This window comes from Coregonus clupeaformis, unplaced genomic scaffold, assembly GCF_020615455.1.
Source record: "Coregonus clupeaformis isolate EN_2021a unplaced genomic scaffold, ASM2061545v1 scaf0360, whole genome shotgun sequence".
Lineage (NCBI taxonomy): Eukaryota > Metazoa > Chordata > Actinopteri > Salmoniformes > Salmonidae > Coregonus > Coregonus clupeaformis.
In genome coordinates, this window is record NW_025533815.1 from 343101 (window position 1) to 358734 (window position 15634).

Below are 15634 nucleotides of genomic sequence, written 5' to 3' on the forward strand. Positions count from 1 at the left end.
AGGTGACCAAATACTTATTTTCCACCATAATTTGCAAATCCTACAATGTGATTTTATGGATTATTTTTTCTCAATTTGTCTGTCATAGTTGACGTGTACCTATGATGAAAATTACAGGCCTCTCATCTTTTTAAGTGGGAGAACTTGCAATTGGTGGCTGACTAAATACTTTTTTCCCCCACTGTATGTATATGTGTGTGTGTAAAGGGCGGCAGGTAGCTTAGTGGTTAAGAGCGTAGTGCCAGTAACCGAAATGTCGCTGGTTCTAATCCCCGAGCCGACTAGGTGAAAAATCTGTCGATGTGCCCTTGAGCAAGGCACTTAACCCTAATTCCTCCTGTAAGTTGCTCTGGATAAGAGCGTCTGCTAAGTGACTAAAAATTAAATGTATATGTGTGTATATGGACACACCTACTCAATCAAGGGTTTTTCTTTATATTTACTATTTTCTACATTGTAGAATAATAGTGAAGACATTAAAACTATGAAATAACATATGGCATCATGTAGTAACCAGAAAAGTGTTAAACAAATAAAAGTTTCTTCAAAGTAGCCACCCTTTGCCTTGATGACAGCTTTGTACACTCTTGGCATTCTTTCAACCAGCTTCATGAGGTAGTCACCTGGAATGCATTTCAATTAACAGGTGTGCCTTCTTAAAAGTTAATTTGTGGAATTTCTTTCCTTCTTAATGCGTTTGAACCAATCAGTTGTCTTGTGACAAGGTATACAGAAGATAGCCCTATTTGGTAAAAGACCAAGTCCATATTATGACAAGAACAGCTCAAATAAGCAAAGAGAAACGACAGTCCATCATTACTTTAAGACATGAAGGTCAGTCAATACGGAACATTTCAAGAACTTTGAACGTTTCTTCAAGTGCAGTCGCAAAAACCATCAAGCGCTATGATGAAACTGGCTCTCATGAGGACCGCCACTGGAAGTTCATTAGAGTTACCAGCCTCAGAAAATGCTGTGGTAGCCATGCTGGTTAAGTGTGCCTTGAATTCTAAATAAATCACAGACCGTGTCACCAGCATAGCACCCCCACACCATAACACTTACTCCTCCATGCTTTGCGGTGAGAAATACACATGCGGAGATCATCCGTACACCCACACCGCGTCTCACAAAGACACGGCGGTTGGAACCAAAAATCTCCAATTTGGACTAAATGACACATTTCCACCGGTCTAATGTCCATTGCTCCTGTTTATTGGTCCATGCAGGTATCTTCTTCTTATTGGTGACCTTTAGTATTGGTTTCTTTGCAGCAATTCTACCATAAAGGCCTGATTCACACAGTCCCCACTGAACAGTTGATGTTGAGATGTGTCTGTGACTTGAACTCTCTGAACCATTTATTTGGGCTGCAATTTCTGAGACTGGTAACTCTAATGAACTTATCCTCTGCAGCAGAGGTAACTCTGGTTCTTCCATTCCTGTGGCGGACCTCATGAGAGCCAGTTTCATCATAGCGCTTGATGGTTTTTGCGACTGCACTTGAAGAAACTTTGAAAGTTCTTGAAATGTTCCGTATTGACTGACCTTCATGTCTTAAAGTAATGATGGACTGTCGTTTCTCTTTGCTTATTTCAGCTGTTCTTGCCATAATATGGACTTGGTCCTTTACCAAATAAGGCTATCTTCTGTATACCACCCCTACCTTGTCACAACACAACTGATTGGCTCAAATGCATTAAGAAGGAAAGAAATTCCACAAATTAACTTTTAAGAAGGCACAACTGTTAATTGAAATGCATTACAGGTGACTACCTCATGAAGCTGGTTGAGAGAATGCCAAGAGTGTGCAAAGCTGTCATCAAGGCAAATGGTGGCTATTTCAAGAATCTCAAATATAAACTATATTTTAATTATTTTAACACTTTTTTGGTTACTACATGATTCCATATGTTATTTCATAGTTTTAATGTCTTCACTATTATTCTACAATGTAAAAATAAAGAAAAACCCTTGAGTAGGTGTCTCCAAACTTTTAATAATATAATAATAATATAATATGCCATTTAGCAGACGCTTTTATCCAAAGCGACTTACAGTCATGCGTGCATACATTTTTTTTTGTGTATGGGTGGTCCCGGGGATCGAACCCACTACCTTGGCGTTACAAGCGCCGTGCTCTACCAGCTGAGCTACAGAGGACCACTTTTTGACTGGTAGTGTGTGTATATATATATATTTTAACTTGAAATCTACTAAAATTCTTGTAGTTTAATGGTAATATACCCTCCCTTTGCAACCCAATGCTGTGCAGATAGAGTTCCTTAACCAATTTTATTTTTGGTACTTTTTTTCTACAGTTGGAAGAGGTGATGGAGACTGAAACCTACAAAAATGCCAAGTTAATTCTTGAGAGGTTTGATCCTGAAGCAAATAAAAAAGTGGCAAGTACAGTGTCTGTTTTTAAAGAAAACGAATCAATTATTTCTTCTGCTATTTCTTTCAATTATGAATTGATCTGAGATTGTTATTTAATTTTTAAAGGAAATGGAATTCACGCCAGTCAGGCCAGGTCAGATGACTCCTAGAACGGGCCAAGGTAAAGGCATCCTCTCTACATTAGTTGTGTTTCTGTATCGAAGCATAAAACCAGAGATTGAGAAACTATAAATGTCTTACTTTCCTTTTGATTGCTACCACATAATTCCTGTGGTTGACTAGGTTACATAGAATGTATCTGTTCATGTGCTCACGGTGTGAGCCTGAGCCAACAGTCCTGTAGAATTTTTTATTTTAAAAAAACCTTTATTTAACTAGGCAAGTCAGTTAAGAACAAATTCTTATTTACAATGACGGCCTACACCGGCCAAACCTGGACGACGCTGGGCCAATTGTGCGCCGCCCTATGGGACTCCCAATCACGGTCGGTTGTGATACTGCCTGGAATCGAACCAGGGGGTCTGTAGTGACGCCTCAAGCACTGAGATGCAGTGCCTTAGACCGCTGCGCCACTTCAGGAGAGCAGTCGCACACTTCCCTTTCTCTACCTTTTAGACTATGAACAAATACGTTTACCATAATGGAGTGAACACTTGTGGGAAAAGTTGTTTATTCAATGCCCCTTGGGGACTTCAGTTCAATCAATGGGGTCGGCAGGTATTCTTGATGTTATGCTGCAGGGTTGGGCAAACTACGAAATTACTGCCCTTTTTCTGGCCCAGAAATAAATTGACAAACAAATCGGTCAACAACAAAATAATCTGCGTGGCCCTCTGTTGATTTTATCGAAATCCCGATGTGGCCCTCGAGCAAAAAAGTTGCCCACCCCTGCACTAGTGTATACACACTTATGTTATACTGGGAAATTGTGTTTCCATAGCTAGTGCTGACAGTGAGGACTTGTGAAGTGCAGAATCAACAACCTCTGCATAATCAAAACAGTTGCTTTGTGAGAAGGTGTAAAAGTTCAGTTGCTTTGTGAGAAGGTGTAAAAGTTCACAGATAGCCAGTGTTATGCAAATGCCAGCTGAAAAGTACCAGTGGCCTGGCTTTGGCCCCAAGTGAGAGCAGGTCCACCGGAGCCATGGCCCAGTGAGACACGGGTGCCGGTCCACGTAGATGGAAACAAAAAAGCCTGAGCCTTTTGGGTAAAACACTGGGGTAAATCTTGTATGGAAATGTGCCATTAGAGATGGGCTAGCAATCGGAATGTTGCCGTTTTGAATCCCTAATCAGACAGGAAAAATCTGGCATAATGTGAGCCGGCAACCAAGGGTTGCTGGTGTCAAATCCTAGATGCCATCTCCTGCCGTTTTGCCGTTGAGCACGGCAAGAACTCTGAGAACCAGTTGTGTAGTGTCCCCCATTTGAGAAAGAATACCTTTTCTACATGTCCCTCTTCTTCAGAACTCCGTCAACGCAACATAGCCATGAGGCCCCCTGTCATGGGAACTCCCATGACCCCCCCTCCTGGTGTCTGCCCCCCCATGGGCGCTGTAGCCACACCTACTGGTCCCCTTCCTCACTCGGCCCCAGGAGGACCCCCGGATAGAGGCCTGTCTGCTGCGGTCGCCCAGCAGACCATGATGAGGAGACCCCCTATGACCCCCTGTACCCCTATCCCAGGAATGGGTGAGTAAAGCTCTAATAGGATAGTTAGTAAACTGTAGGCTGCTTTGGCCAGAATTGTACAAACATTCTATAGCGCTTTCAGGTCCACCTATATCAGGGCTTACCAAACTTTTGTGGCCCACGACCCTATTTTGATATCAGAAACTTCTAGGTGACCCCACCATGTGAAAAAAGCTATGTAATCAATAGCAAGTTCAGTCTGACAGTATTTCTAGACAGTATTTCAATCAGGGAAGATCATCAGGCAATAATTGTGTATGATCTTATGTGTAGAAAATAACTATCATTGCTTGAATAGATTTGTCTACACTGCCTTGCACAGTTTTCACATTTTGCTGCCTTAAATTTCAATCTAAAAAGGGATTAAACTGATCTACACAACCTACTCAACATTTTCCAAGTGAAACTCATTTCCTGATGGCTCACTGCTCTTTGTACTGGGTGACGTCAACCTCCCGACGTCTGCCTTCGATTAATTTCTTTCCAACTGTTTCTTTCCCCTCCTTGCCTCTTTTGACCTCACCCTTTCCCAGTCCCCTCCCACTCACAAAGCAGGCAATACGCTTGACCTCATCTTTACTAGAGGCTGTTTGCCCACTAATCTCACTGCAATCCCCTCCAGGTCTCTGATCACTACTTTGTTTCATTTTCTGTCTCCCTCTCCTCCAACCCTAGCCACTCAGCCCCTACCCAGATGGTCATGCGACGTCGCAATCTTCACTCTTTCTCCCGCTACTCTCTCTTCTTCGATCTTATCATCTCTCTCTTCTGCTAAATCCTTCTCCCTCCGGTCTCCTGATTCTGCCTCTTCGACCCTACTTTCCTCCCTTTCCGCATCCTATGACTCGCACTGTCTCCTTTCCTCCCAGCCTGCTCGGCCCTCCCCTCCTGCTCCGTGGCTGAGTGACTCATTGTGAGCTTACAGAATAGGGCTGCGGGCAGCTGAGCGACAATGGAGGAAAACTAAACTTCCGGAGGACCTATCATCCTTTCACTTCCTCCTCTCTAACTTCTCTTCCTCTGTATCCGCTTCTTTAGCCACTTTCTATCACTCTACATTTCAAGCTTCTTCCTCTAACCCTAGGAAAGTATTTTCCACCTTTTACTCCCTCCTTAATCCTCCACCTCCTTCCTCTCCCTCCTCCCTCTCTCTCCTCCCTCTCTGTGGATGACTTTGCCAGCCACTTTGACAAGAAGGTTGACGACATCCGCTCCTCATTCGCTAAGCCTATTGAGTCCACTGGTCCCACTCACTATATTTTGTCAGCTGGTGATTGTCAAGCAAATAACTGCTGGTCTCACAGTAATTGACCGTTAATTAACATAAACACATTTAGCATCTCCTGGCTTCCACGCATAGCCTACAAGCCACTGATGCAGACCTTTGGAACATCTACATTTAAAAAAGTGTAATAAATCCATGTACACCAAATCCTACACCATCACAATAAATCCATTATTTATTTTAGACAGGTCTAAAGAAACATGATATGAAGAAAATGTAGTCTATTTCAGAAGAACAGAATAGCATTCTCTGAGTTGTCCTTATGTTAGGTCCTGATCTAGCTATATCATATGGCTGTGGGCTACAGTAGTTCATTTAGCAGACAACATTTGCTTAGAATTCCGTGGTATTATTTTATAGTATGAAGAATACAATTGAACATACATTTGAAAAGTATTCAAACCCCTTCACTTTTTCCACATTGTGTTACTTTACAGCCTTTTTTCTAACATGGATTAAATGTAAAAAAAATCGTCACGTCAATCTACACACAATGCCCCATAATGACAAAGCAAAAACGGGATTTTAGAAATTTTTGCAAATTTATTCAAAATAAAAAAACGATCACATTTAAATAAGTATTCAAAAGGCTCCTAAAGGACTCTCAGACCATGAGAAACAAGATTCTCTGGTCTGATGAAACCAAGATTGAACTCTTTGGCCTGAACGCCAAGCGTCACGTCAATCTACACACAATACCCCATAATGACAAAGCAAAAACAGGATTTTAGAAATTTTTGCAAATTTATTAAAAATAAAAAACGATCACATTTAAATAAGTATTCAGACCCTTTACTCAGTACTTTGTTGAAGCACCTTTGGCAATGATTACAGCCTCGAGTCTTCTTGGGTATGACGCTACAAGCTTGGAACACCTATATTTATGGAAGAACCCAATGGTCACTCTGACAAGCTCCTGAGTTCCTCTCTGCAGCAATCCATCAATCAGGCCTTTATGGTAGAGTGGCCAGACGGAAGCACATGACAGCCCACTTGGAGTTTGCCAAAAGGCTCCTAAAGGACTCTCAGACCATGAGAAACAAGATTCTCTGGTCTGATGAAATCAACATTTACATTACATTTACATTTACGTCATTTAGCAGACGCTCTTATCCAGAGCGACTTACAGTTAGCGCATACATTATTTTATCGAACCCACAACCCTGGCGTTGCAAACGCCATGCTCTACCAACTGAGCTACATCCCCTGCCGGCCATTCCCTCCCCTACCCTGGACAACGCTGGGCCAATTGTGCGCCGCCCCATGGGTCTCCCGGTCGCGGCCGGCTACGACAGAGCCTGGATTCGAACCAGGATCTCTAGTGGCACAGCTAGCACTGCGATGCAGTGCCTTAGACCACTGCGCCACTCGGGAGATCAAATCAAGATTGAAATCTTTGGCCTGAACGCCAAGCGTCACGTCTGGAGGAAATTAGTCACCGCTCATCACCTGGCCAATACCATCCCTACGGTGAAGCATGGTGGTGGCAGCATCATGCTGTGGGGATGTTTTTCAGCGGCAGGGACAGGGAGACTATTCAGGATCAAGGGAAAGATGAACGGAGCAAAGTACAGAGAGATCCTTGATGAAAACCTGCTCCAGAGCGCTCAGGACCTCGAGACTGTGGCAAAGGTTCACCTTCCAACAGGACAACGACCCTAAGCACACAGCCAAGACAACACAGGACAAGTCTCTGAATGTCCTTGAGTGGCCCAGCCAGAGCCCGGACTTGAACCCGATCTAAATTTTTTGGAGAGACCTGAAAATAGCTGTGCAGTGACACTCCCCATCCAGCCTGATCTGCAGAGTAGAATGGGAGAAACTCCCCTAATACAGGTGTGCCTAGCTTGTAGCGTAATCCCCAAGAAGACTCGAGGCTGTAATCGCTGCCGAAGGTGCTTCAACAAAGTACTGAGTAAAGGGTCTGATTACTTACAGTACCAGTCAAAAGTTTGGACACACCTACTCATTCAAGGGTTTTTCTTCATTTTTACTATTGTCTACATTGTAGAATAATAGTGAAGACATCAAAACTATGAAATAACACAGATGGAATCATGTCTCCTGAGTGGCGCAGTGGTCTAAGGCACTGCATCGCAGTGCTAACTGTGCCACTAGAGATCCTGGTTCGAATCCAGGCTCTGTCGCAGCCGGCCGCGACCGGGAGACTCATGGGCGGCGCACAATTGGCCCAGCGTCGTCCAGGGTAGGGGAGGGAATGGCCGGCAGGGATGTAGCTCAGTTGATAGAGCATGGCGTTTGCAACGCCAGGGTTGTGGGTTCGTTTCCCACGGGGGGCCAGTATAAAAAAATATATATGTATTCACTAACTGTAAGTCGCTCTGGATAAGAGCGTCTGCTAAATGATGTAAATGTAATGTAAATGTAGTAACCAAAAAAGTGTTAAACAAATCAAAATATATTTTATATTTGAGATTCTTCAAATAGCCACCCTTTGCCTTGATGACAGCTTTGCACACTCTTGGCATTCTCTCAACCAGCTTCATGAGGTAGTCACCTGGAATGCATTTCAATTAACTGGTGTGCCTTCTTAAAAGTTCATTTGTGGAATTTCTTTCCTACTTAATGCATTTGAGCCAATCCGTTGTGTTGTGACAAGGTAGGGGTGGTATACAGAAGATAGCCTTATTTGGTAAAAGACCAAGTCCATATTATGGCAAGAACAGCTCAAATAAGCAAAGAGAAATGACAGTCGATCATTACTTGAAGACATGAAGGTCAGTCAATCTGGAAAATGTGGCCGAGCTGATGGGATCCTCCTCTTTTTAAGAGGCCATCAAAACTCTGTTTTCTCAAGCAATTGCATAGCCTATAGAAATGTTGTGCAACATGAGCTCATGGGTTCTCATGAAGTGTTCGATTAGATTTCCAATACATTTGCATTGATGTCAGAGGGATTTAGAGGGACAATAGAGTGCTGAGTACCAGGCAGTTTGCAAGTTTGGTAGGCTACTAATGATTATCTGCAGCATCAGAGCTTAAAGAAGCCTAATTACCATAACTAAACGGTCACATGGAATTTGACTGCCGTCATGACTCTTGACTGCTGGTGTGGCAGTAATACGGTCACCGTAACAGCCCTAGTCCCACTAAGCTATCTTAAGATGAATGCCCTAACTGTAAGTCGCTCTGGATAAGAGCGTTGGCTAAATGATAAAATGTAAATGTATGAAATTAATTAAAATTAAACCACAAAGAAGTCTTGATTGCGAAGGTCTTTACACCCCTTGCTGTGGCACTGGCACATCTAAATAAGTTTGGGATGTAATATTTTCATACAAAATCAACAATTTTGGGGGATGAGGTCCATTTGTTTGCAAAAGTAGTGGTGCTCATGATTTAAGAACAACTTAACCGCTAGGTAGCCAAACGGTTAAGAACGTTGGGCCAGTAACCGAAAAGGTTGGTGGTTCGAATCTCCGAGCCGATTAGGTGAAAAATCTGTCGGTGCCCTTAAGCAAGGCACTTAACCCTAATTGCTCCTGTAAGTCGCTCTGGATAAGAGCGTATGCTAAATGACAAAAATATATAAATAAATTCCCCTGTCTCTGCAAGGTCACTCAATTTGATAGTGAATGTCAAACAATGATTCAACCTCAGAGCCGCCAATTAGCTTTTAAAGCATGTCTGGGATACATTTTCAGACCAGCATAGGTTGAGAAATAATTGCAACAACGCCGTTAAATAGTACTGCAAGACTGTTTGCCATGTTGTCTTGCAGTATTACTCAAATTAACTTTTTGGCCTATATTAACAACTTCAGGTTTGGGTCAAATCCAATACAACATCACTGAGTGAAACCCTCCGTAATTTCCAGTATTGTGGTGGAATAATCATGTTATGGATATGCTTGTCACTGGCAGGGACTTAGTTTGTCAGTATCAAATGAAATATTAAAGTAGCAAAGCCCAGGTAAAAAGTTAGTGGAAAACCTGCCTCAGTCCTCTGAATACCTTACCCTGGGATAGAGTTTTATTTTTCAGCGGGACAATTGCAAAAATTGTAATGCCACAGACACACCAGAATGGGTTTCCAAGAGGTGTTGAGTGTTCCTGAGTGGTCCAGTCTTAGTCCTGACTTAAATCTGCTTGATAATCAGAGACAAGGTTTGGAAATCGCTGTCCATCGATGGTTCCCAATCAAACCAGTTTTAGCAATTTTGACAAAAATAATGGTTTTGTTACCCTAAGAGTTGTGCAAAGTTTATAGAATTATTCAAAATGATTCACAGCTGTAATTGCTGCTAAAGGTGCTTACACCAAGTATTAACTCTGACATCTTCATTTTTTATTAATTTAGAAAAGGTTCTATAATTTATTTCACTTTCAAAATTTGGAGTAGGTTGTGTGGCTCATTATGGGGGGAAAACACAAATGTAAATTACTTTTTGGGATTTTAATTTGAAGGCAGCAAAATTTAAAAACTGCAAGGGGTGTGTAGACTTTCACTAGGCTCTGTATGTAGCCCTCCAAGCTGCTTATTGGTTGTTAATGGTTTCCTGTGTAGATTATTAAAATAGTTGATCTTATTTTCCATAGCCAATACTTTATTATGTAACCAAAATCTAAATGCCATATTATGCACTAAACAAGTGTGATTTACATTCTTACCTTATTTCAAGAAGAACCTGTTAAAAACCAGCCTGTGTAGTTTTTTAAAGGCTGTTGTATTAAAATGTGTAGAAACTAAACTAAGCACTAATTGTCACTGTGTTCCTATGATGTCATTGAATGATGTGCTATAATTTAATGTTAGGTATGCACCCCCCAGGCCCACCCCTGGCCAGACCCGTCTTACCTCGAGACAGAGGTGCTGTGGACAGAGTCATCGAATACCTTGTGGGAGATGGCCCTCAGAACAGGTCTGTACTTCCGTCCAGAGAGGCTCCCTGTTCTTAAATAAGCATTTCCAATTACCTCTTTACTGATGTGCTTCGTAGAGTACTATGCCTACAGTGAGCAGATGATCGTATTCTCTCTGGTTGGCCTCACTATTTTGTGCTCATCAGTTGTGACGGTTACTGTAACATACAGTTTTAAATGGCAGACCTTTACTAGAGTTCTCCTTTTAACAGTTTTGCATCTAGGCAACTTCAAGGTTAATCTCTTCTCAATAATATTTATGCTCTTTTATCCCCAGATATGCCCTTATATGCCAGCAGTGCTTCTCCCATAATGGCATGGCATTAAAAGAGGAATTTGAATATATTGGTAAGATTTTGAGAAACACTGCTTCCTGTCACTACCCTTCAAACACTGCATTAACTTTGCCCGTCGGTGCTTGGCAGCCAGCTTTGTACTTATTATGGATCCCGATTAGCTCTTCCTGGGGTCTTGCAAAATTAAGGCAGTTATACAATTAAAAACATTACAATACATTCATATCAGATTTTTTAAATCAGATTCTACTACTTGCATCAGTTACCTGATGTGGAATAGGAATAGAGTTCCATGTAGTCATGGCTCTATGTAGTACTGTGCGCCTCCCATAGTCTGTTCTGGACTTGGGGACTGTGAAGAGACCTCTGGTGGCATGTCTTGTGGGGTATGCATGGGTGTCTGAGCTGTGTGCTAGTCGTTTAAACAGACCGCTCGGTGCTTTCAACAGGTCAATACCTCTCACAAATACTAGTAGTGATGAAGTCCATCTCTCCTCCACTTTGAGGTTGACATGCATATTATTAATGTTAGCTCTCTGTGTACATCCAAGGGCCAGCCGTGCTGCCCTGTTCTGAGCCAATTGCAATTTTCCCAAGTCCCTCTTTGTGGCACCTGACGACACGACTGAACAGTAGTCCAGGTGCGACAAAACTAGGGCCTGTAGGACCTGCCTTGTTGATAGTGCTGTTAACAAGGTAGAGTAGCACTTTTTTATGGACAGACTTCTCCCCATCTTAGCTATTGTTGTATCAATATGTTTTGACCATGACAGTTTACGATCCAGGGTTACTCCAAGCAGCTTAGTCACCTCAACTTGCTCAATTTCCACATTATTTATTACAAGATTTAGTTGAGGTTTAGTGAATGATTTGTCCCAAATACAATGCTTTTAGTTGTTGAAATATTTAGGACTAACTTATTCCTTCCCACCCATTATGAAACTAACTGCAGCTCTTTGTTAAGTGTTGCAGTCATTTCGGTCGCTGTAGTAGCTGACGTGTATAGTGTTGAGTCATCCGCATACATAGACACACTGGCTTTACTCAAAGCCAGTGGCATGTCGTTAGTAAAGATTGAAAAAAGTAAGGGGCCTAGACAGCTGCCCTGGGAATTCCTGATTCTACCTGGATTTTGTTGGAGAGGCTTCCATTAAAGAACACCCTCAGTGTTCTGTTAGACAGGTAACTCTTTATCCACAATATAGCCATAACACATACAGTGGGGAGAACAAGTATTTGATACACTGCCGATTATGCAGGTTTTCCTACTTACAAAGCTTGTAGAGGTCTGTAATTTTTATCATAGGTACACTTCAACTGTGAGAGACGGAATCTAAAACAAAAATCCAGAAAATCACATTGTTTGATTTTTAAGTAATTAATTTGCATTTTATTGCATGACATAAGTATTTGATCACCTACCAACCAGTAAGAATTCCGGCTCTCACAGACCTGGTAGTTTTTCTTTAAGAAGCCCTCCTGTTCTCCACTCATTACCTGTATTAACTGCACCTGTTTGAACTCGTTACCTGTATAAAAGACACATGTCCACACACTCAATCAAACAGACTCCAACCTCTCCACAATGGCCAAGACCAGAGAGCTGTGTAAGGACATCAGGGATAAAATTGTAGACCTGCACAAGGCAGGGATGGGCTACAGAACAATAGGCAAGCAGCTTGGTGAGAAGGCAACAACTGTTGGCGCAATTATTAGAAAATGGAAGAAGTTCAAGATGACGGTCAATCACCCTCGGTCTGGGGCTCCATGCAAGATCTCACCTTGTGGGGCATCAATGATCATGAGGAAGGTGAGGGATCAGCCCAGAACTACACGGTAGGACCTGGTCAATGACCTGAAGAGAGCTGGGACCACAGTCTCAAAGAAAACCATTAGTAACACACTACGCCGTTATGGATTAAAATCCTGCAGCGGACGCAAGGTCCCCCTGCTCAAGCCAGCGCATGTCCAGGCCCGTCTGAAGTTTGCCAATGACCATCTGGATGATCCAGAGGAGGAATGGGAGAAGGTAATGTGGTCTGATGAGACAAAAATATAGCTTTTTGGTCTAAACTCCACTCGCCGTGTTTGGAGGAAGAAGAAGGATGAGTACAACCCCAAGAACACCATCCCAACCGTGAAGCATGGAGGTGAAAACATCATTCTTTGGGGATGCTTTTCTGCAAAGGGGACAGGACGGCTGCACCGTATTGAGGGGAGGATGGATGGGGCCATGTATCGCGAGATCTTGGCCAACAACCTCCTTCCCTCAGTAAGAGCATTGAAGATGGGTCGTGGCTGGGTCTTCCAGCATGACAACGACCCGAAACACACAGCCAGGGCAACTAAGGAGTGGCTCCGTAAGAAGCATCTCAAGGTCCTGGAGTGGCCTAGCCAGTCTCCAGACCTGAACCCAATAGAAAATCTTTGGAGGGAGCTGAAAGTCCGTATTGCCCAGCGACAGCCCCAAAACCTGAAGGATCTGGAGAAGGTTTGTATGGAGGAGTGGGCTAAAATCCCTGCTGCAGTGTGTGCAAACCTGGTCAACGTATGATCTCTGTAATTGCAAACAAAGGTTGCTGTACCAAATATTAAGTTCTGCTTTTCTGATGTATCAAATACTTATGTCATGCAATAAAATGCAAATGAATTACTTAAAAATCATACAATGTGATTTTCTGGATTTTTGTTTTAGATTCCGTCTCTCACAGTTGAAGTGTACCTATGATAAAAAATTATAGACCTCGACATGCTTTGTAAGTAGGAAAACCTGCAAAATCGGCAGTGTATCAAATACTTGTTCTCCCCACTGTACGTGTTTCCAGCAGCAGACTATGATCGATAATGTCAAAAGCCGCACTGAAGTCTAACAAAACAGCTCCCACAAACTTTGTATCATTAATTTTTCTCAGCCAATCATCATTCCTTTGTGTAAGTGCTGTGCTTGTTGAATGTCCTTGGCATAAGTTTTTCACATATGCTGGTGCAACCAACTTTTTGTAACCAAAGTAGCTCAAGCTATGACATTGAAATAAGGGTAATCCATTGAGCAGATTATGCATCTTCAACAGGTCTTAAAAAAATTGTGGGGCAATTGTTGAAGCACATGGCACCTTCCCTTTAAAATCATTTTACTTACATTATGACCCTTTAGCTTTCAGGTGTGCTTACTGTTACGTCCTGAACCCTGCAAGGAAGACCCGACCTCAAGCACCAAGACTCCCAGAATTTAGCTTTGAGCGGAGAATGCGCTCGGAATCACCCACCCCAGAAAAATCAGCGGCATCAGAGGCCACTGATGAGAGCGCAACCCCCTCTGGAGGTATAGTAACTAGAGTTACCGTTTGGAAATGAACTAATCATATGTAGCACTTGGCCAAATCCAGGGGTCAAAAGATCAGAGGAGTTAAGCGGACCCAAATATATCAGTGTTGACATTAAAGTTGTATTTATTTGATTCAGGGCTCTAAATTAACAGGTTCTAAATTAACAGCACTGGTGCTCCCAACTTTAAAAAGTTAGTTAAAATTTAGGAGCGCCAGAAAATACGATAAAAAAAATCGATTGAGGTATATCCTATATGAATTCTAGCTACTTCTGAAGCACATGTTGTGCCCTAGAAACTCATATGTAACCCTGTAAATACATGTTTATTATAAAAAGGTAAAATATTGATAGAAATACCTGTCATTGAATTTAGTCATTTGTGGAATATTATGTAATAGCACTATTTTCCTGTTTTTACATTTCTGTAAAACATTTGTCATTTATCGGATGCTCATCCAGAGTGATTTAGTGCATTAATCTTAAGATATCTAGGTGGGACAACCACATACAGTGCCTTCAGAAAGTATTCACACCCCTTGACTTTTTCCACATTTTGTTATATTATAGCCTGAATTTTAAATAGATTCAATTGAGATTTTGTGTCACTGGCCTACACACAATACCCCATAATGTAAAAGTAGAATTATGTTTTTAGAAATGTTTACTAATTAAATAAAAAACGAAAAGCTGAAATGTATTGAGTCTTAAGTATTCAACCCCTTTGTTATGACAAACCTAGATATGTTCAGGAGTAAAAATGTGCTTAATAAGCCACATGATAAGTTGCATGGACTCTCTGTGTGCAATAATAGTGTTTTAACATGATTTTTGAATGACTACCTCATCTCTGTACCCACACATACAATTATCTGTAAGGTCCCTCTGTCGCAGTGAATTTCAAACACAGATTCAACCGCAAAGACCATGCCTCGCAAAGAAGGGCACCTATCGGTAGATGGGTAAACAAAAAACAAGCATTGAATATCCCTTTGAGCATGGTGAAGTTATTAATTGCATTTTGGATGCTGTATCAATATACCCAGTTACTACAAAGATATAGGCATCCTTCCTAACTAATTTGCCGGAGAGGAAGGAAACTGGTCAGGGATTTCACAATTAGTCCAAAGGTGACTTTAAGACAGTTACAGAGTTTAATGGCTGTGATGGGAGAGAACTTGAGGATGGATCAACAACATTGTAGTTACTCCACAATACTAACCTAAATGACAGAGTGACCAACTTGGTTAGTCATGAATTCATAATCTTCAAGTCATTAGAATTACATGGTAAATGTAGCATAGTGTTTTGCTATAAACTCAATGATCAATTAACCATTTTTGTATTTTTGTGCATGTTTGTTTTATAATATTTACCATTGCTTTATACATTGTCTTTGAATAGCTGATCAAAGTGAAGACTGTGGTCCCAGTCATGTGGCTACCAGGGTGCCCACTGTGTCTTTAGCAACTGCTTCATGGAGTTCAGTGCACAGTTTCGCCATTGTCCACCATCACCACAAAGGTCCCATCTTATCACAGCCTGGTGCTTTGCATTCCCTTACAAATAATGATTTTAGTCCTACCAATCACTTACCCTGATTAAAGGCTATTTAAATGATGTGGCTTCTTGTGGCATCTGGCCCCATAATCGTATCACAATCTTAATATGATCAAGCAACTAACAACCAGAGTTGGGGTCAATTTATTTTTAATTCAGGAAATTAACTGAAATTCCCCGCTACACAGCTACAC

The 15634-nt window shown here is 41.8% G+C and overlaps 1 protein-coding gene across 4 annotated transcripts in view; it reads left to right on the plus strand.

Annotated features, from left to right (window-relative positions):
• Window positions 1-15634, plus strand: part of LOC123484568 (endoplasmic reticulum junction formation protein lunapark-B-like) — a 28227-nt gene that overhangs the window by 11235 nt on the left and 1358 nt on the right. The window contains exons 7-13 of one of the 4 annotated variants that reach the window (XM_045215053.1): window positions 2322-2405; window positions 2506-2560; window positions 3868-4092; window positions 10154-10259; window positions 10538-10608; window positions 13711-13878; window positions 15285-15404. In XM_045215053.1, the coding sequence (XP_045070988.1) occupies window positions 2322-2405; window positions 2506-2560; window positions 3868-4092; window positions 10154-10259; window positions 10538-10608; window positions 13711-13878; window positions 15285-15404 (829 nt within the window). The remainder of the gene's footprint in view (window positions 1-2321; window positions 2406-2505; window positions 2561-3867; window positions 4093-10153; window positions 10260-10537; window positions 10609-13710; window positions 13879-15284; window positions 15405-15634) is intronic. The other 3 variants (XM_045215054.1, XM_045215055.1, XM_045215056.1) reach the window with 3 other exon arrangements.